Genomic DNA, 21,727 nt, shown 5'->3' on the forward strand with positions numbered 1-21,727 from the left:
TTTATATTATACAATTTACAATTCTTCAAAAACAGTACAAAACTGCCTACAATTTAGTAGCTCAGAGAAGCATCGAAAAAAAGAAAGGTGGAATTATAATACATTGTGTTTGCTAAACAGTTGTTGTAGGCAGATGATAATGCTAGGACATTTTTACTAAGCAACTCTAAGTGTTCTGCCCGGCATCATGTTAGAGATTTGGGTAGATGGTTTCAGACCTTACGTGCTTGGCTTTATTTATGTGTTTATTGAAGAATAACCAACTGAAGTTCTGACAGGTTGAGTCTTTCTGAGCCATCAGTTAGGACTGGAGCAAAGCAAGGCAGAGGGTTTGGCTGGTGTGTGGCAAGGACCTAGACAGAATGCTATGGTGGAAAGGCGAATTCAGAGCTGATGGTTCTTAAATTACTTGCAGACATTTCTTCTACCATCTTACTCTGTCAAAGGAACTCTCCCGGGCAGAAATCCCTTGGATGGGAATGTTTTCCTGGGCCAAATACCTTGTCAAGCTATACCGTAGGAAACGCCTGGTCTTTTCTGGAAAGGCATTACCATGAAAGCCCAATGGAACGTTACTACTGCATATAGCAGCAAATTTCTGTTGACTCTTCCGTGGTGAGTGCCTTAGAAAGAGCTGAAGCTGCTTAACCTCCAAAATACCAAAGCACCGGATATTAACTTCCTCTGCCAAGCCTTCTTGCCCTTTTATTTTCTTTCCTCTTAATCCCTGGCAGCTGAAAAGGGAAGACAAAACCCAGTCATGACAACAGGAGCAGTGAAGAGCTGAGTCAGTGCGGGCAGGGATTTGGCTTTTTTCCTTTATTTTCTCTGTTTCTCTCTGTCAGCTGGTCTCTCCAGGAAGCAAGCAAAACATAATTTTTTAGTCTATCTTACAAGAAGTTTTTTTTTTCTTATGAGGCAGGAGAAAAATAACCCTTTAAAAAAAAAAAACAAGCAGATTATATCTGGAAATGAAGATGCATGATTATTTCATAGGGTCATTGAATAACCTTAGAGCCTATCAATATTTTAAATGGTCTGAGGCCCCGTGCATAGGTTTGCAAAATATCCCTCCAAGAGCTTCCAGGAACACTTCTTTATGAGGCCACTGCAAAGGTTATCTGAAGGTGGTTAGGCCTCTATTCAGAAAAGAATACGTCACGGATAATGATTTCATCTCCCCTCTTCAGTAGGAGACCATTAAACTGTATAGTGATGATCCAAGCCATAGGAATATTCAGGCTGTTAGCTGCAAGGTCCGAGGCAGGAATATGATAATGGACAAAGCACTTTTTCAAAATGGAATATCTAAATGCGACTTTACTAACTGGGGAGTAACACAGCGACCCCCACATTTTCCTGAGGTAGCTCAGTCTAGCCTAGTCTGCAGTAGGCCTCGGAGGAACAATGAAGCTGATCCAATATTGGCCATTTGTTTTATGAGAAGATAGGAATCAGTTCCATGTTTTAATGTCAGAATTGTAATATTCCAGCAGAAACGCTATTGTTCCCAACGGCTTCATCCTCGGTGCTTTTAAAGCTATGTTTAAAACTTGGTAAAATACCCATCCAATAGACATATACCAGACTATATGCACAGCTGTGCTTAAAAGTTGTGTACAGAACAGCTTTTAGGAAATCACTGGATTTTTATCTTCCCATGTCAACTTGTCACTTAAAAGAGTCCCTTCGGAAATGAACGATCTATTTATTTTATAAATGTAAATTTTTCATATACTACATTTTCTTAAATTGAGATCCTATCCTGGTAAATATTATGTGGTTACTATGGTAGGAAGAGAAGATGAGAAAGGGAAAAAAGTGAATCCCTTGTTTTCCAAATTCCCTGTAATTGGACTTAACAGGGTGCCTAGCATGTCCCTTGACCTTTTCTATCCCCAGCTTTGACATTACATGACCCAGCTCCCACTTTCTGACAGCACTATGTCATATTTTTTGTGTAATTTACAAAGTCTTTCCATACACCCTATCCCTTTTCATCCTCATAATTGTCCCCTACAAAGTCCATGGTATTAAGCCTTCTTTTACCAAGAAGGAAACAATTTAAAATGTAGAGGAACTTGCTCGAGGTTATTGATCTCATTAGAGGAAAGTCAAAACAGGAGTCCTGGTATTTTAACGTTGCTTCTGACCTCACTCATCTTGACCATTTGTGGGACTTTGTGTTTTTTTGTTTGTTTGTTTATATTATGAAGCAGGCAGTGTCCTTTTTCCAGAGCTAGCTCTTTTTCGGGTTGCAGTCCATCTTTTGGGGTCTCTGTAATAATCCCAGCCAGACACAGAATCACTTAGCACTTTCTGGGCTGCTCCCCCACCCCCACCCCCGGGGCCTCGTGCTCATGCGTGAAGACAGGGCGTCGCGTCATCCTCGGAGCTGACCTAGCACGTGGCAGGTCCTTACCAAATAATCAAGGAAGGAAGGAACAAAGGAAGGAGGAAAAACAGAAGGGAAAAGGAAGGGGATTCAAACTTAAAACCATGGATTTTATTACCACTTTCAACAAAGCACTTCACCTATTCTTCTCATGCGTCGCCCAGCAGTATAAACGTTCACACACTGAGTTCAAACGTTCATGGAGAGACTTGGGGAGTTAATTCTCAAAGAAAAATGAAGACATAAAATCAATACTGTCTAGAAGTTAAATCTCTAATAATGCCCTCCACTCTTCCTTCTTAATCAGACTTATTGTCCCTTTTCCGTGATTCCTTTTAGCCTCATGGATGGGCATGAGCCTTCCTCCTCAAAGAAAACAACCCATTACCTGTCTCTTTTTGACTGGAATCAGTTAATGGCTGTTAATGTATTCAAGTATCTTATACAGATAAAAACTCAAAGATTGCTTGCCTTTTGGTGAGGGATGCTACTTGTTTACCTTTTGATTTCACACTTTAAGTGAATGCATTTTTATTCTTAAAATGTTAGACTTTCGGGGCGCCTGGGTGGCTCAGTCGTTAAGCGTCTGCCTTCAGCTCAGGTCATGATCCCAGCGTCCTGGGATCGAGCCCCGCATCGGGCTCCCCACTCTGCGGGAAGCCTGCTTCTCCCTCTCCCCCTCCCCCTGCTTTGTTCCCTCTCTCGCTGTGTCTCTGTCAAATAAATAAACTCTTTAAAAAAAAAAAAAAAAAAAAAAAAGAAAAAATGTTAGACTTTCCGAGCCAACCTTCAAATATTACTAAATGTTCACTTTAAGCTGAATGCTCATTATGGCCCTTCAAAGTGTATATAGCACACAGAAAACACCCCAAACGCCATATATGAGAACTATAATTGAGAGGAGATCGCTCTCTTTTTTCCTCTAAAGCAAGTCAGAAAATTGTCAAGTGCTAGAAGATGTTACAAGAAGGGGTTTGGCTGATAGAAAACTTAGCATCAATACCTGCTGTAAATAATACCTCTGGACTTCGGCTCTTTACCCTTCAAGCCTGTGCCCCAAATTCTTTAGTGTCTGTTTTAGATAGCAAAATGGTAGGAATGATAAAAATAAAAATGTTTTTAAAATCTTGCTTTCACGGGGGCGCCTGGGTGGCTCAGTCGGTTAAGCGTCTGCCTTCGGCTCAGGTCATGATCTCAGGGTCCTGGGATCGAGCCCCGCATCGGGCTACCTGCTCGGCGGGGAGTCTGCTTCTCCCTCTCACTCTCCCTATGTACATGCTTTCTCTCTCTCTCTCTCAAATAACTAAAATTTAAAAAAAAAATCTTGTTTTTGCCTATGCACACGGCTGGCTTCTTCATACGTGGGCAGCAAAAGGATTACAGTGGGGGGTTGGTTTGTGCCCGTGTCCGGAATCCTTTGTAGTTATGGTAACACCGAGGTAAGAGACAGCTGTAGCCTCCACAGTGTGGGGTAGGACTCCTGTTTGGGGACAGTTGCACAAGGACAGACTGCCCCCAGGACCCCGGAGCGGGCCCACCAAAGCGTATGTGAGGTCTCCATGGCATGCCAAGCCGCAACTGAGGCCAGCACACCCGGGACTCCTGACGTTCTCTGCTTTGTGCTCTAAGACCCGCTTCTGCACGTACGTGCAACGTGGCAGAAACGCACATCAGTACCCGTCTCTGTTCAGTGTCAGCAGGAAACCCCGAAGCTCTGCCCGCGCCTCAACCTTCCGTGAGCACATGGTTCGTGGTGATACAACTGTTTGTGGCTAGAACTACGGGGAGGAGGAGACGTATGTGTAAAATTGTTCTTGCATTAAGTCCTTGTCCGTGGTGCGTGTCAGATTTTCTTCCCCGCAGCTGTTGTGCTCAGACCAGAGAACACAGGTTGCTGATTTCATTCCTTGTATGGATTTGTGGACCTTGTTTAAATTTCAAGTTGGCCCCTGGTAGAGATAGAACATTGTCGCCAAGTGGGTAAAGAGAAGGAAGGAAGAGGAAAGTGTCATTTCATGAGAATATGATAGCAAACACCAGCCTAGTTCTGAGCCATGTGCCAGGGACCGTTCTAATCATGTATGATCATAAACTCATTTCATCCTTACAAAAATCTTATGACGTAGGTGCTATGGTTGTTAGATCTGTTTTTTGCCTTCCTTATTTTTTTAAAGATTTATTTATTTATTTAGGGGGTGGGGGAGGGGAGGAGGGAGAGAGACTCTCAAACAGACTCGCACTGAGCATGGAGCCCCATGTGGGTCTGGATCCCATGACCCCAAGATCACGGCCCGAGCCGAAATCAAGAGTTGGACGCCCAACTGACTGAGCCACCCAGGTGCCCCTGGTGGTAAGCAGCAATGCCGTACATTGGAAAGAGAACAGGTAGGGAGCAGACAATCTTGGTTCCAGTCTTGCTTTATTGGTAACACTCTGGGTGACTTTGGGGACACCGCCTAACTTCTCGTGACTTCAGTTTCTTTATCTGCAAAATGAAGAAGTTAGACAAGATCAGTGGGTTTTGAACCTTTCTTTTTTTAAGCTATTGACTTTTTTTTTTTTTTTTTTTTTATGATCTGGAAGCTCGATTTGTGAAGCTGATAGAGTGGCAGCCATGCTGTTGGAAGGCAGAGCCCCATGCTTTGCTGGCACGCTCCAAGGCAGCTCGGTTGAACTCCCGGGGCTCTTTGAAACCATTTGTAAATCACTGAAGTAGATGGCATCTAAGTCCACTTCAGCTCTGAAGTACCATGATTCTTTCATGTTATTTTGACTATTGGTGGATCATTTTTGACCAGAGAAGCCTTTAGCACAGATAACCTGAGTTCCTTTTTGTGAATTTATCACACCCGTGACCTCACCCCCCCATGCCGGAACATGGAGAATGTAACTCAACTGCCCTGCTCAGAACTGTCATGAGTCAGCAAATAACAGATAATGACAATGATTTTAGAATAGCCCCTGTGGTCTTGCAGACGCATTTTCACGTAATCACTTCATGGGTCACCCAAGGTCGCTGGAGGCACATGGTTGGCAACTTTCCTCTGCAGCCCTGCTGGAGTAGTGCTCTGGTCGAATATTTTCTCTTCCTCTCCACTATGTACCCCTTTCCATCCACAACATCCTCTCCCGTGTCTCCAGAGAGAGGGTGACTACGTTTACAGTAATCATTTTCTTGCCTTTATAGATTTCACTCCCCTGACTATGCCTCAAGTAGGTAACAATTTGGTTTAGCCTGCTTTTAAATTTTTTATCAATTGACTCATTCTCTCAATATTCTTTCATGATTTACTTTTTTCACTGAACAACATGACAGAAAGATTTATCTACGTGTACCTGGAGTTCATTCACATTCAGTGCTGTAAATTCCAAATTTGGGGTAATTATGAATCACATTGATAGAAACATCTAGTACAAATAAGTTTGTCTAGCTCCAGGGCTGGAATTGCAGGTCATACAGCATGTGTATCTTTGGTTTTTTTAGTTGCTGTTACACTATTTTCCAACATGATTTTATCTGTAGTGAAATCCACAGTGTATGAGAATTCATGGTGCTTCCCATTATTGCTAATATGTGGTGTTGTCAGTATTCTTAATTTTTGCCAATCTGGTGGGCATGTAGAGATATCTTATGGTTTAATTTTCATTTCCCTAATAATGCCATTTTCATGTTTATTGGCCATCTGTACCTTCCATTTTTGTGATGTGCCTTCCAAAGATTTTGCCATCTATTCTATTGGGTCTTCTGCCCTGTTTTTCATTGATTTTAGAAGTTATTTATATGGCCTAGCAATTAAATGGAAAATGGAAAAAAAACCTTAAAAACGCTACTTACAAATATGTTTCGTGGCTTGGCTTTCACTTTTCATGGTTTTTCTTTTGGTGAACAGACGCTCTTTATCTAAAATAGTCAAATTTAGGGGTGCCTGGCACAGTTGGCTAAGTGTCGGACTCTTACTTTTGGCTGGGGTTGTGGGATTGAGCCTCGCATCCAGCTCCGCGCTCAGGGTGGAGTCTACCTGAGACTCTCTCTCCTTCTTCCTCTGCCTCTCCTCCCCCACACACATGCTCGCTCACTCACTGTCTCTCAAATAAATAAATAAATAAATTTTTATAAAAAAATAGTCAAATTTATAAATATTTTCTATTTTGGTTAATACTTTCTGTATCATTTATTTTTAAAATTCCTGCTGTACTTCAAGATAATCAAAGTGTTTTTCTGTATTCTCTTCTTAAAGCTTTCCTTTCAAATTACCGACTTGCAATTGAGTTTTTGAATGGTGTAAGCCCATTTTTTTCTAAGTGGGTAGCCAATTATATTTACCCCATTTAATGGAAAGTCAGTCATACATTCTATAAACCATAGTAAGTGCAGCACCCCCTCTGCATAAATTTAGTGTCTGTTCATGCAAAGGTCTGTTTATGGGCTTTCTTACTGGGTACACCTCTCCAGACCTAAACCACACTATGTTGGTTTCAACAGCTTTTGAATATCTTGATACTTGGTAGAGCAAGCCCTTCCACTTTGCTCTATTTTCTCAGAGGCTTTGGCTGTGCTTGGTAATTTGAAATTCCAGATTTTAGAAGCAACTTCTATCATTCACAAAACACCTGTTGGGGTTTTGTTGTAATTCATTTAACCTGTCAATTATTTATTAAAGGGATAATTCACATCTTTGCAGTACTTGCCTTCCAATGAATAAACATGATATATTTCCCCATTTATAAAGGTTTTCTTTATGTCTCTCAGTAAGGTTTTATTATTATCCTTTGAGGAGGTCTTACATATTTTTGTTGAATTCATTCCTATGCATTAAATTGTTTTATGCTATTGTAAAAAGTATCTGGTTAAATTGTTTCATTTTCTATCTCTATGTTGTAGGCACAGAGGAAGACAGTTTTCATATATTAATTTTATACCCAGCAAACTTGCCAAACTCTCATTAATTCTAATAAGAATCTGTAGGTTCTATGGGGTTTTTTTTAGGTAGAAAATAATATTATCTGTGAATATATAATGCCAGTTTTGTTTCTTCCTTTCCAGTTGTTATACCATTATTTATTTTTTCTTCTTCAGTTACTCTATGGATTAAAACCTTCAGTCCAATGTTCAATGGAGTGGTGATAATTAGTGTCCATTTTTTATCTTTCAATTCAGAGGGAAAGCTTTCAGCATTTTGCCATTAAGTATGTTTTCTGAAGGTTTTGTTTCTCTGGTTTTGTAGATAACTTTTATCATTTTTAAGGAAGTTCCTTATTATTCCTGTTATGTTAGCTGTGTAACTCCAGCATCTTCAACTGGGTGGACATCTGAGCATTCTATTTACAGAAGGAACACTTAGCTTCTACAAATGCATTTTTTTTCTTTTTAACATTCTTCATACCATCAATGGTGTAGTTCATATTTTAGCCTAATTATCTGAAAGACAGTTCACTCTCTTCACTGACTTCACCAGCGATACAGTATGGCATGGGGTGCCTACACCTGCATTCTGGGGGTCTGTCTGCTGCTATGATATAGATTTAAACTCAGTCCATTCCTTGCCTCTTGGGCACATGGAATGCACATTCCTGATAGATGGTCTGGAAAGTTCTTCTTTTTTATGATGAGGTTTTTTTTCAGCTTTTAAAAATCTTGTCTCAGAAAAATCTGATTTAACAATATCATTCTTCCTTTCTCCTGTTATATCCTGGCCCACCAATTGTCTTCAAATTGTCTGTAAGAGGTATAAATAACCATTATTAATTTTATGCCAAGGTCAACTTCAGGATTTTTCTGTGTTTAATTATGTTTGCATAGTTTCTGTAACATGCCTCGTTGCTTCCTGGTAATGAACTGAGGAAAGATTAAGGTAATCTGGAAACTCTTGCAAAGCCAGGTGCAGAGCATAAGTTATAAGGAGGGTGGTGGCTGAAGTGAGGCATGGGTCATTTTAACTGAAGTGACTATTCAGTTTGGCTATTTTCACGTGGTAGCAAGATAAGATGGAGATATAGCAGAGCTGGCCATTTTTAGAGAATGATTTTTTCTCTGCACTGGATATGAGGTCTTATTTCTGAACAGAGGTTCCAGATTCAAATCATATATAATAATTTAGAGTCATGGGCACCTGGGTGGCTCAGTTGGTTAAGCAACGGCCTTCAGCTCAGGTCATGATCCTGGAGTCCCGGGATCGAGTCCCACATTGGCCTACTTGCTCAGGGAGGAGTCTGCTTCTCCCTCTGACCCTCCCCCCTCTCATGTGCTCTCTCTCATTCCCTCTCTCTCAAATAAATAAATAAAATCTTTAAAAAATAATTTAGAGTCGTAATTGGCAGGTAATAAGTAGCCATTTTTGTATTTTGTACTATAGATGTAAGTAGCTATGGATATAAATGTGGTTTACATGTGATGCCCCATATAAAAATGAATTTGTGCTTTGGTGTATGGGACATGGGCCACTACAAACTTATACTTGAAAGATGTCACTTCTGCAGACAAGATCATAGGTATAATTTTATCCTAGCTCTCTTTAGTGTTTGAAGATTTTTTATTTATTTATTTTTGTGAGAGAGAGAGAGAGAGCGCAAGCACATGAGCAGGGGGAGGGGTAGAGGGAGAAGCAGGCTCCCCGCTGAGCAGGAAGCCCGATGTGGGGCTCGATCCCAGGACCTTGGGATCATGACCTGAGCCGAAGGCAGACGCTTAACCCACTGAGCCACCCAGACTCTCTAGCTCTCTTTAGTGTCTGAGCCTGAATAAAACATTTGGCACAGAGTTTTTAAAAATATAGTATATAACTTTCAGAGAAGAATAGGGGAAAATGGAATCACAAAATTAATCAAACCAAAAGAACTAAAGAAAGAGACCATAGGAACCGTGGGGAAAATACAAAGTACAAAACTAATATGGGAAAAATCAATCTAAATATCATACCAATAGTTAAATATATCAGTAATTTAAATAATAATTTGAAATAAATAATGAGTTCTCTAGATTAAAGATAACAATTTTCATATTTTGGGGGTAATACCCAGCAATATATTTTAACTGAGCCATCTAAAACATAAGGATTCAGAAAAGCTGAAAATAAAGGATCAAGAAAGATAGGCCCAATAGAAATAGAAATACTCCCTGAAAATGTATCACCATATTAATATGAGGTAAGACTTGAAGGCAAAAAAAACATGACTAGATGCCACTATATAATGATAAAAGGTGAATTTACATAGAAGCAATAACAATCCTGTGTATTCAGCCAATAAAATTGCGTTAAAATGAAAACTTTAAATATTGACTTAACTAAAAGCAGAAAGAAAATTTTAACAGAATTCTCTTAGTTATTGACAGATTAAGCAGACAAACATTGATGACTATGCAAACATTCAGAAGAAATTGAAAATGTAGATCTAATCTGGATATAGAACTCTCTGTCCTCATGGCTTCATGTACATTTTGAGTATTTGAGTTCAACTGAGTTCAAAAACTGAGTATACACGAGGCCATAAAGCATGTCTCAGTGAAGTTCAAATGATTACTACTATATAGGCTGTAGGTTGGGAAACTTTTCTGTAAAGGATAAGAGAGCAAATATTCTATGTGCGTCGTATGGTCTCAGAGATGCAGTTATGGTGTAAAAGCAGATGATCTGTCAATGAACGTGTTTGGCTCTATTCCAATAAAACTTTATTTACCAAAACTGATGGTAGGACAGATTTGGCCCACAAAACATCATTTGCTGCCGCTGATATGGAACATATCCACGAACCTCAATAAAATTAATGTAGAAATCATGAACAAAATGTAATTAGAAGAAAACTCCTATGTTTGGAAATTAAGAAAATGTCTTTAAGGATCTCAGAGGTTTAGAGATCAAAATTATAAAAAGAACAACACAGTCAACTTTCACACATTGAAGTAAGAAAATCATAGAGCCTCAAGCAGAAATTAATAAAGTGGCTTATTATAAACAAATTATAAACAAAGCTAACAGGTGATCTGTTGAGAGACTAATGAGATCGGTGCACCTATGTCAAAACAAGGTGCACGTAAACAATAGTTGGAATTCAAAAGAGAACATAAAGCAGGTGTCAATGATATTTTTAAAAATAAGTGGTTTTATTTAACAACTTAATGCCAATAATTGGGATTATTTGGATGAAATAGACAATTTCCTAAAAAAAGAAAAATACGACTTGTCGAAGTTGTTTTTGAAGAAATGAAGAACCTAACTAATCCTGAAATCACTAATAGATATAATCACAAGTTTTAAAACTTCCTCCAAAAAAAAAAAAAAAAGAAAATCCAAGGGCAGCTGATTTTCCCCGGGGCCTCTACCCAGCGTCCTAAGGCAGAAACATTCTAGCAGGTGCACCGACCGCAGAGAAAGCAGGGGACCCGTCCCCAGCTCGTTTCACGGAGTTCGTAGCCGTGCGCTGTGGCGGCTTTGAACCGTGTCAACTCAGTTATGCCCGAGCTGCGTCCCAGAATTCCCTTCCTGGTGCTGCTCCGGGTGCGGACGGGCCAGAGGAGAACCTTGTATAACACTCGGGGGGCGGACAAAGAGCTGCCGGCTTCACGCGCTGAGGCCGGTGGACGCGCCGCTGGGGGCTTGCCCGGCTCCGGTCCTGCGGCCGCGCCGAATCGCAGCCCCCCGCTCCCGCCAGCTGGCCGGCTTGCAGGTCTCCGAGTCCCAGGCCAGCTGCGGGTGCATTCTGCGGTCAAGGGCGCCAGTTTCTCCTTGGGTCACCCACATCGCTGAGGCTGGAGGGGGTGATAGACACTGTTCCCGGTTTTCCTCAGAGCTTCCAGAAGTCTCTGCCCTCCCTGACTTGCAATCAGCTCTGTTGCCGACTGTCAGCGGACAGCCTAACGGCGACTCCAAGCCCAACACGCCCACAAAGACAGCAGCCTCGAAGAGATCCCTTACCCTGCAGTTGTGGAGGGTCGATTGGGTACGAAAAATTCCTCATTCTAGAACACTCAGAGCGATCAGAGTTTAACTGATACATTACCCAAACTCGAAAAAGTCAGTACAAGACGTAAATTATAGGAAGCCAATCTGACTCATGAACATAGCTGCAAGAGTCTTAAATAAAATATCAGCAAACCAAATCTAGCATGAAGAATTGGGTTTCTAAGAAATCTCTTATGATAAGGTTTCCTACTTTAAATAACATCCTGGCCCGGGTGCCTGGGTGGCTCAGTCGTTAAGCGTCTGCCTTTGGCTCAGGTCGTGATCCCAGGGTCCTGGGATCGAGCCCCGCATCAGGCTCCCTGCTCCGCGGGAAGCCTGCTTCTCCCTCTCCCACTCCCCCTGCTTGTGTTCCCTCTCTCGCTGTGTCTCTCTCTGTCAAAAAAAGAAAAAGAAAAATCCTGTCCCATCAATTGAACTGAAAGGTAACGCTCTATTACGAGATACAAGCTTGCTTTTGCAGAAGCACACAACCAAACCTGCAAGAGTTACCTTGGGATTATTTTGAAGCAAATCCCAGACGTATCACTTAATCTATAGAGAACAGATTGGACGATGGCCAGAATGGATGTAGGGAGAACAGTCAGGATGTGTTACCGCAGCTTGGCCTAGGCCTTTGACCAAGAATTGGAAATGAATGAATATGGATACAATCAAAGGAAATTTGGGAAGAAAATTGGCCTGGTGAAATAATGCATTGGCTTATGCACACTTCCACATCAACATTTCAGAGTCCTGGGGTAATGGCAATTAACTTTATGAAGGATTTTCAGCATAGGACATTAAAGTATATTATTGCACATTTAGGAATTGTCATCAGTTTCTTGCATGTTAAGCTGACATTGCCTAGGAAAACACTTAAGTAAAATTCAACTCAACAAACCTATACTTGGGGATTGTCCTGATCATCTGGCTTCATCACCACTAGCAAAAGCCTTCCAGAACCTAGGGACTGTTGATAAGGATATTCGAGAAACTTCTGTGCTTCCAGAATATTGCTGATTCCCATTACTTCAAAATTCGGGCTTCTTCCCTTTTCTTTTTAAAATTTTCTCATTTCTAATATTTTAAGGATTTTCTTTCTTTTTTCTTTTTACACGAAAATAGCTGATCTGTTGTATATCAACCAGCATTTCTTTCTTTGCAACCAGTGGATTCACCTATGACATATTTTTGGGTCCACAGCTGTTCTAGTCTGTTTTTCGTTGCTTAATTTTTGTTAGCTATTTTTGTTTGGTTGTTTGTTTTGTTTCGTTTTTCTTACAAAGTAGCCAAGTTATATCTAGTAGAACAAGAACTGTTTACGTATGCCACGGTGACTGAGCAACTAAAGAACCAGGAGTATTTGTGGGGCTTACCAGTAACTGAAGTGCTTGAGTGTTGTGAGTTTTGAATTTGCTTTTTAACTTTATTACTAAGTAGAAAGCCAAGATTCGATGAAGAAAGCATGAATGATGTATTTATACCTACATTATACACTAGGAAGAATAATGTCATAAAAACTAACATTAACTGAGGGCTAACTGTATACCAAACATAGTTCTGATTTATCTATTAATTCATTTAATTCGTACAGAAATCCTGTGTGGTAGGATTGTTATCCCATTTTCCAGATAAGGAAATTGAGGCACAAAGAAACGAAGTAACTGGGGCGCCTGGGTGGCTCAGTTGGTTAAGCGACTGCCTTCGGCTCAGGTCATGATCCTGGAGTCCCGGGATCGAGTCCCGCATCAGGCTCCCTGCTCAGCAAGGAGCCTGCTTCTCCCTCTGACCCTCCCCCCTCTCATGTGCTCTCTCTCTCTCATTCTCTCTGTCTCAAATAAATAAAATCTTTAAAAAAAAAAAAAAAAAGAAACGAAGTAACTTTCTCAAGGTAACAAATTTAGTATTTGCCTGGCTTGGGATAGGGACCCAGCTTTGGTAGTTTGAGGGCAGTGTTGAGGCTCCTAACTATTAGACTATGTTGGAATGAATAGCTCTATTAGAAAGTGGTTCACCAGGGGTTCCTAGGTAGCTCAGTTAGTTAAGTGTCTGACTCTTGGGTTTGGTTCAGGTCATGATCTCAGGGTCATGAGCTTGAGCCCCGGGTCAGACTCCACGCTCATTGTGGAATCTGCTTAAAATTCTCTCTCTCCCTCTGCCCCTCCTCCCCCACCCCGTCCCCGTGCTTGCTCACTCTCTCTAAAAAAAATAAATACAAATTTTTTAAAAAAGAAAGCAGATCTCCTGAGATTTGTTAAACCAAGTGTAGGTACATTGCTGATGCATGTGGAGTTGATAAAAACTAGTTACATCATTGAGAGTTTTAAATCTTTTCGTTCTATGTATTGTGGCTAAAACATAACATTAGAGTTTTTTTTAATGCAGTATATAGTTTCTTCTAAAAATATGTTTCGCAGAAGCCTGGAGAAATGTTGAGTTCTGTTTCAAAACCAGAATTGATATCTTTGGTTAGATTTTCCTTGTTTATTTTTTCCTTTCATAATGGCATTGTGATACCTCTCCATTCATTTCACAGTTTGCACACTAGCCAAATGCTTTCCAAGATACTGTGTTAAGAATAACAGCAACAGAAAAAAAAAAAAATATATATATATATATATATATGCTTTTTGTCCACTTTTTCACAAAATTGCTTTGGGCTTCATAAAAATCTTAGTAATGGAAATACACTGTCTACGATAACATCGGGTCTTCTTTATGGAGAAGCGCTACTTACTGCTTACAGTTTATGAAACTTCAATGAAACTTATATGTAAATCAGATATTTTGTGGATGCTTCTTAAGGAGCATCCCTGCAAGTTAGCTATGGGAATTTCCAAGTTTGTCATGAGTCTAAGAGCTCTTGATTCCCAGACGTACAGACGTTTCTTGGACAGTAATGGAGACACATGCCAATTCTGAAATGCCTACCTGGAACGTAAGGTTCAAGTGGACAGCAACTGTCCTTTCATCTCTGTGTACCCAGGACATAACACCCAGTAGACATCTAAGAAATACTGAGTGAATGGGTGAATGAAGGCATGAATAAATGACATTTCATCACCTTACTTGTGATGAACACAACTAGAAATTAACATACTCTAGTCATTAGTGTTTATGCTAGTCTCTCATGGTTTAAACATTTAGGGATTTTGAATTTAAATTGTATTTTATTATTTTCATTCTACCTATGGGGGTTATTTGTGTCTTTTTGAAAAATCATTTACATCTTTTGGTGTAGTAAAAAAAAATCCCAGATTCAGAGACATCTTTTATATTATAATGTTGAAAAAGATATTTTAAACATTTTGAGAAGACTTTAACTCTCGATATTAACAAATATGTATGGTAGAAATCACCCTTACATGACCGCTAAAAGAGACTTACTCTGCATTGTGAAGGGTCCTGGACGATGGGGACAAGTACATTTTCTTCAACAGAACCCCTTACCTATCTGTTTCAAGATCTACCATAAAAAATATGCTGTATGCAAGCATATAATTTTGTTACTTCAAACTACATTTAACTGGATTTTATATTATGCTTCTGCTTTTTAAAAAAATCATCCCACAACAAGTTGATAATATTGAAAGAGCCTCCTTACCTAACATTTATTCTCAAAGCCTTGCCCACAGCAGCTCATAAAGTATCCCTCACTGTGGTTATTCAGTGCTGTGATCCATGCGGTTTTGTGAGGATCCTGACCGTATATTCTCTGTGATTTCTCAGACCCCTGGGGCCTTTCCTAACCCCTCCGTTCCAACTAAGAGAGGAGCGATCTGGGACCACAAGATGTCACTGTAGGTTTCCCAGCAACCTTCAGAGGAGAAATGAATGACCCTCTGACAAAGGTTCACTGTTAGATAACAATCACTCTGCTTTTCCCCAAGGTCAGGCCTGCCCTCAGACCTCCTCTGCCCTCACTCCCCATCCCTAGGCCAACAGATTTAGGTACCCATGTTTACATAAAATAGAATAAACAGTAAAATGGAGCAACGAGAGTGGGGCTCAGGGATGACGGTCTTGAGCTCCATGTGTGTGGGGCCTGGCAGAGACGCCCACAGCAAGGCGGCCTCCCAGAGCTGAACAATGGCCCGTTCCAGATGCGGCTGTACAAGGGTGGAAATTTGGCACTAGCAGGTACAAGGCAATCTAACGTATCTTGTGATGATTTAAGGTGAAGTTTTTATCTTGCACTTAGTGAGTCATTGGTACTTTAGAGAAAAGAAACTTTTTTTTTTTTTAAGGATGGGAATCTTACATTTTTTTTAAAAAATTTTAGAAAACGGAGAGATCACAGACTTTTGCCCTAAGATAAAGCCTGGTGATGGGTATTAAAGAGGACACGTATTGAATGGAGCACTGGGTGTTATACGCAAACAATGAATCATGGAACACTACATCAAAAACTAATGATGTAATATATGGTGATTAACATAACATAATAAAATAAAATTAAAGAAAAAATCTAAACATGATCAATGTAGGTATTATTCTAGAAGGCAGTTTATGAACTAGGCTGCTCTTCAGAAAATAAAAATTATCCACGTGTGTTTGATGATATATGGAATTACTGCTTTTGTGTGATTATGGTACTATAGTTACGATTGCAGGGAATCCTCATCTTTTTAGAGGTATATACTGAAATATTTATGGGTCAAATGATATAATGAGGTTTGCTTCAAAATAATCCCAGGAGTGGGGTAGGGAGCGCTGTGGGTGGGTTGAAGATGAACAAGACGAGTTGTGAATTGGTAAATGTTGAACTGGGTGGTGGATAGTGTACATGTTTAGAATATTCCATTGTCATAAGGCGGGGGGGAAACTGCCAACCCGGATCCGAGCTGGAGTCTCTCCATCTTGATCTGTTTCTGAAGATTCAGGTGGTAGCTCAACACGGCCTTTTGGAAGCAATGAGCTCCTAAAGTTTGTGATTGGTTGTGTAAACCAAAAAAAAAAAAAAAAGAGTGTACGTTTGTGTCCCACACGTAATTTGAAAACTGTCAGAAGTGGATCCAACTCTCTAGTTTTTCAGAATTTCTTGAAAATGTGTACTCACTCCTAACAGTGCATCGCATAATTACATAGATTTCTTTCTAGCATATCCCTCTTAGATTTCAACTTTCCATTTTGAAATTTCTCAAGTATTAAGATTGCTCTCCTCTAGAAGTGCCTTTAGCTCTTGGATGGTTTCCAGTGTCCTTCTTTGAAACTTTTCCAGCCTTCACAGCACTTTCTCACTGAGGATTGGCAACCAGCCCAAACTTAGGTTCCCGAGTTTTCAGACACATTAGCGTTGATTAAAATGGGAATAGAATGGCCCCGTTTCATTTCCCATATCCTGCCTAAAAGGTGTAAAATTTTATTTTAGCCTTTGTGGGTAGTAATAGTATGTCATCTCTAATCTACAGTGTATTTCAGATGCTTTTTCTGAGACATAATCCTTCAGAGTCCATTATCTTCTATGGAATATCATTTTTATTATTTCCTGGAGTATTTTTTCTAATACTGGTTTGCTCTAAAACTTCTGCCTCCTCACAGGGCCCAGTGATACCCTGCCACTTACCGAATCCACTTTTGCACTGACACAAGGAAAGATGCTAGGTTCTTCTTTATATCCAGATATTTCGTAGTGTGTTCATATTTATACAATCTCAGATATCCAGTATTTGAATGATTTGGTCCCAAACACATTCACTTCACTATGCATTTTTTTAATGAAATCATACAGTTGAGCTACTCCATAGATTTAATATTTTGTTCCTTGTCTTTTCCAGTAAATCAATTGTAACAACATTTTCCTTCAATTTCCTGGAATCATTTTTTAAAATTATTTTGCTTTGGATGCACCTAAAATTTTTGAAAGAAGTAATTGTTATTTCCTGAGTCCACTTGATTATTTATGTGAATTATCTTGTATTCTTCAGGCCAGCACATATCTCACTTAACTAAGTACGTAGTTACGATGAAATCCAATGGCTTTTTTTCGCCCCACTGCACTGGAAATGTATTACCCCCATGGACTACATAAAACCCTCTTGAAGTATTGAAGGATTCTTTGGAATTCCATATTCAAATTACACTTTAACTTTTTTTCTTTTTTTTTGAGAGCCCACTATTTAAGAGGTGCAGTGTGGTAGATCCGTGATATCACGGATGTGTGTACTCCGAGTACCCAACCCAGTGGAGGGGACTGTCATAGAAATAATTACAATATCTGGTGTCCAAAACTTTTTAAGAACAAAAATTGTCCCAATTCTTACAATGAAGCATCCTATATTTATCTTACAACCATGAATGGAAAGTAGAAAGCCAAAAAGTCAGAAGCTTAAAATTGGAGTTTTTTTTAAAACAAAAATTAGTATTTACTTTTACAGTGTGCCTTGTGTAGATTAGCATACACCTCCCTGTATGGGAACCACCTGGGGACAAAGAGCATATGGTCACTGACAACTGGACATGGAAATAGAGTGGACTGAATAAGCCCCTCATTGACGACCCTTCGGCCTTTGCTAATGCCTAGGAACGTGCCCCCTGTACGAGCTGCCCCAGCTGAGCTGGTCCAGCTTTCCTGGGAAAGTCTGGCCTCCTTTGTGGCCATAGAATATGCTTACAGCTCACGTGCCACCTCGCCCTTTGTATGTGAGTCATAGAATCCGAATCAAAGAATGTTAGAGCCAGAAGACAGTAATCTTATGCAAGTTCTTCATTTTGCAGAAGAGGACATCTACGTGTCATTAAGCTGCTTGTGCCAAGTCATATAGTTTGTAGGATTAAAGCTTAATTAAAGATAAAGAAAAGATAGTGGTATCCATCAGTGATAATTTTGAGGTAAATACTGGCAATGGAATATGGCAGCAACTCTGAATAAGGTCATGCACGGGAAATAACTTTACTCACAAAATGGTTTTGTTTTTACCCGGTTTGTTATATGAAGGCAATAGGCCAATAATTTTTTTTTTCTGTAAATACCAGTGGAAAATAGAGCCTAAAAATAGTGATAAAAAGGTAAAGACAGAGAATGGAATCCGTGACCATTTCTCATCAAGACAGAGCTGGGTATGTTAATACCGTGTAACCTCACCCCCGGCTCAGTTAATCCTTGGAGACCTACCATGGACCAGTCACTGCTGTCCACTCGGTCATGGCCATCATACCTCGTTCAACTTTACGTGCCAGGCACACATGTGGTTTTTCCTGTCTCTTTGCTCTGCCTTTTAGGGTGAACACTCTCCGTTGTACTTAAATTGACCACTGACGCCCTCTGGCCTAGAAATGACCTCCAGAAGAATCACAATAGTGAGCTGGGCCTATGTAAATAACAGGACTGTGATTTTTTATGGAAGCCAATTCTAAACTTAGATTCTTACCAAACGAACAAGAGCTACCTGCCAGCTGAGGTTAATGCACATTCACTATTTCTTCCCGGGGATGAAGAAGACAGGCTCCCTAGTGACCCATCTCTGAGCTCTCTGGCTGTAACGTTGTCCGCACCGGTTTTCCAGGGGCAATTTTACAAGGGACTGATTTGTACATAATTCAAATCGGCTTTCCAATTTTAAGTATAGAGTTCGTGTCTATTCTGTTTCCGAGTAGGAAATGCAGTTTTACACATTTTTTCCTTTCTGTACCGTGCAAACAGTTAAATACTTCCGGCTGCAGCTGAGTCTCCACTTTAAAAATAGAAAATCCTGCTGCACTTCTGGCCCATCCCCCACCCGCTCCTTCCCAACCGCAAACGCTTCTGAATAGAGCTCAGTGTCCCGGCCCCTCTCCAGTTAAGCACACAGGAATCTTTGTGAAAGTCCGAGGGGGAGGAAAACGTAGCTAGAAATGCAGTCGCTGGTATTTCTTCCGGCTAGAGCATTTTCCCTATGACACCTGGTTGTCGCAGACAGAAACATCAGCCCCGCTATGCCCGCAGACACCGCTGCTGACGGGCACTGCGTAAAGCAGATCCTCACGAAAAGAAGGATAGCGAGTGTAGAAGAATGTTCTTCTGAACGAAAAGCTAGCTGGGGTATTCTGACCAGTCAAGGTTAGTCGGTGTCCTGAAATAAACTATAGTGACCTGTTTTTGGCAAATACTAACTTTAAACTGGGGGTGCTTTCCAGAATGTGGGTTCTGAAACGTAAATGGATGGCGTGGCAAAGGAGTACGCTCTTCTCACTGTTTGGTGTATGGAGAATGCATCTGTGGACTCCTTTTTATGAGCATATGTGAAAGACCGCGGTACAATCTTAGTCTCTGCGTTGTTGACCTTTCCACTTCTTGATTAAAAAATGGGTATTTAGAAAAAAAAAAATGGGAAGGATATACACAACCAAATGGAATGATTGTATTTGGAAAACATCATGGTTTTTTGTGTTTTACAATGTATTTATTGTCCTGGTTAATGTCCCACTCTTATAACTGGCCAAGAAAACACAGCTATTGTTGCTACGATTTCAAATATACATACTATTATATGAAAATGTAGGCAACAGTTCCACAGTTCTTTTCATTTTTAGAAGGCAACTCTTAGTTTGTTTAATAAGTTTATTTTTAAGTATTACGGACTGCTTTCGGATTAACAGCCCCCTAAATACACCACGCGCGCTCTGGGGTTGCAGAGAGACTAGTAAAGTTTCGCTGAACATTCAAAAGGACTGAGTTTGCTTCCTGGCTTTATTGGTTATTGATTTTGACTTGAGGCAAAGCATTTAATCTCTGTCTTAGTCTTCTTGGGCCGCCATAAAGTACCAGAGACTGGGTGCTTAAACAATAGAAATTAATTTTGTCACAGTTTTGGAGACCTCAGGTCTAAGATCAAAGCTGCCACATAGGCTTTGGTGAGAGTTCTCTTCCTGGCTTATAGATGGCCACCTTCCCACCGTAGGCTCACATGGTCTTTTCTTGGCACGTGTTTGTAGAGAAAGAGATCTGTCTCTTTCTCTTTTTTAAGTCCACTAACTCTAGGGGCGCCTGGGTGGCTCAGTTGGTTAAGCAACTGCCTTCGGCTCAGGTCATGATTCTGGAGTCCTGGGATCGAGTCCCGCATCGGGCTCCCCGCTCAGCGGGGAGTCTGCTTCTCCCTCTGACCCTCCCCCCTCTCATGCTCTCTCTATCTCATTCTCTCTCTCAAATAAATAAATAAAATCTTTAAAAAAAAAAAAATAAGTCCACCAACTCTATCAGATTAGGGCCCCATCCTCATGGCCTTGCTTAACCTTAATTACCTCCTAAAAGCCGTATCTCCAAATAGAGTCACATTGGGTATTAGGGGTTTAACATAGGAATTTGGTGGCAGACAAAATAATCCTATCTTAGTCTATTTGTGCTGTTATAACAAAATACCACAGACTGGGCAGCTTATAAATAAATGTATTTCTCACAGCTCTGGAGGCTGGAAGCCCAAGATCAAGGTGCCAGCAAGGTCATGCTCTTATGAGGGCCCTCATCCTGGCTCATTGCTGGCACTTTCTCATGGTACCCTCGCGTGGTGGAGGGGCTGGGATCTTGGGAGCCACTTTTATGAGGGCACCGATCCCATTCATGAGGGCTCCACTCACGGCGTAAGCACCTCTCCAAGGCCCCACCTCCTCATATCATCACATCGGGCACTAGGGTTTCAACATATGAATTTTAGGGGGACACAGTTCAGCCCACAACACTGAATCTCAGTACAATGGAAATAACAGTCAGGGTTCTATTAAGGACATACTTTGGGTCAAACATTTCTAACACAGGTCGATTTAACCCTTATAACAACTAGAAAATGTAGATATTATTGCCCCCATTTTATAGATGAGAAAACAGATTTAGCAATTGAAACTTGCAACCAAGCTGCAATAGCAAATGCTGATAGTCAGATGTCCCGTCCAGATATGCCTTCCTCCACAGCCCATTGTGAACCCTACTCCCCAGCTCCACATGACTTCTCAGACAGAGTTCTTATGAACATGGACTTGACTATAGCCGAGGAAGCAGGAAGAGCCCACTGTGGAGCAGTGGTGAGTGAGACTCTGATTTCAGAGAATCCAAGTTTGCAGCATTGGTCCTGGCAACCCAGGAAGGCCAGAGACGACGCACTCACTCATACGGAGCTGAGAAGAACACTTCTGAGCTGGCCTCTGGAAGGATGTCAGGGAAAAACCCATCTAGTTTGGTGAGAAAGAATCTGACTCTGAAAATTGTCATGGTCAAAAGAGGACCTTCCAAATTAAATCTGGCCTCAAGCTCCCATCCCTCGGGCTGACTGGGAACGTTATCTTTTTAATAATGTCCCTTCTCCCTTTCCTCCTCTTCAGTTTTGCGCAGAAGTGGGAGCTGAATGCTAGCGCAGTAGGGAGGCGCCTCCGACCTTCAGTCCATCTGCTGGCCAAGCCCATTTATCCCTTGAAACAAATTCAGCAA

The 21,727-nt window shown here is 40.7% G+C and overlaps 1 protein-coding gene across 3 annotated transcripts in view; it reads left to right on the forward strand.

The window, feature by feature from the left end:
• ASB5 (ankyrin repeat and SOCS box containing 5) overlaps positions 1 to 21,727 on the forward strand; it is an 81,906-nt gene that overhangs the window by 42,001 nt on the left and 18,178 nt on the right. The window contains exon 1 of one of the 3 annotated variants that reach the window (XM_036110552.2): positions 15,347 to 15,471. The exons of 1 other annotated variant lie outside the window; for it this stretch is intronic. In XM_036110552.2, coding sequence (XP_035966445.2) covers positions 15,435 to 15,471 — 37 coding nt within the window. In that variant the 5' untranslated portion in view covers positions 15,347 to 15,434. Of the gene's footprint in view, positions 1 to 15,346; positions 15,472 to 19,114; positions 19,370 to 21,727 lie in introns of those variants that run through there. One more of the 3 variants, XM_036110546.2, reaches the window with a different exon arrangement.

This window comes from Halichoerus grypus, chromosome 3 (assembly GCF_964656455.1).
Source record: "Halichoerus grypus chromosome 3, mHalGry1.hap1.1, whole genome shotgun sequence".
NCBI classification, from domain to species: Eukaryota; Metazoa; Chordata; class Mammalia; order Carnivora; family Phocidae; genus Halichoerus; species Halichoerus grypus.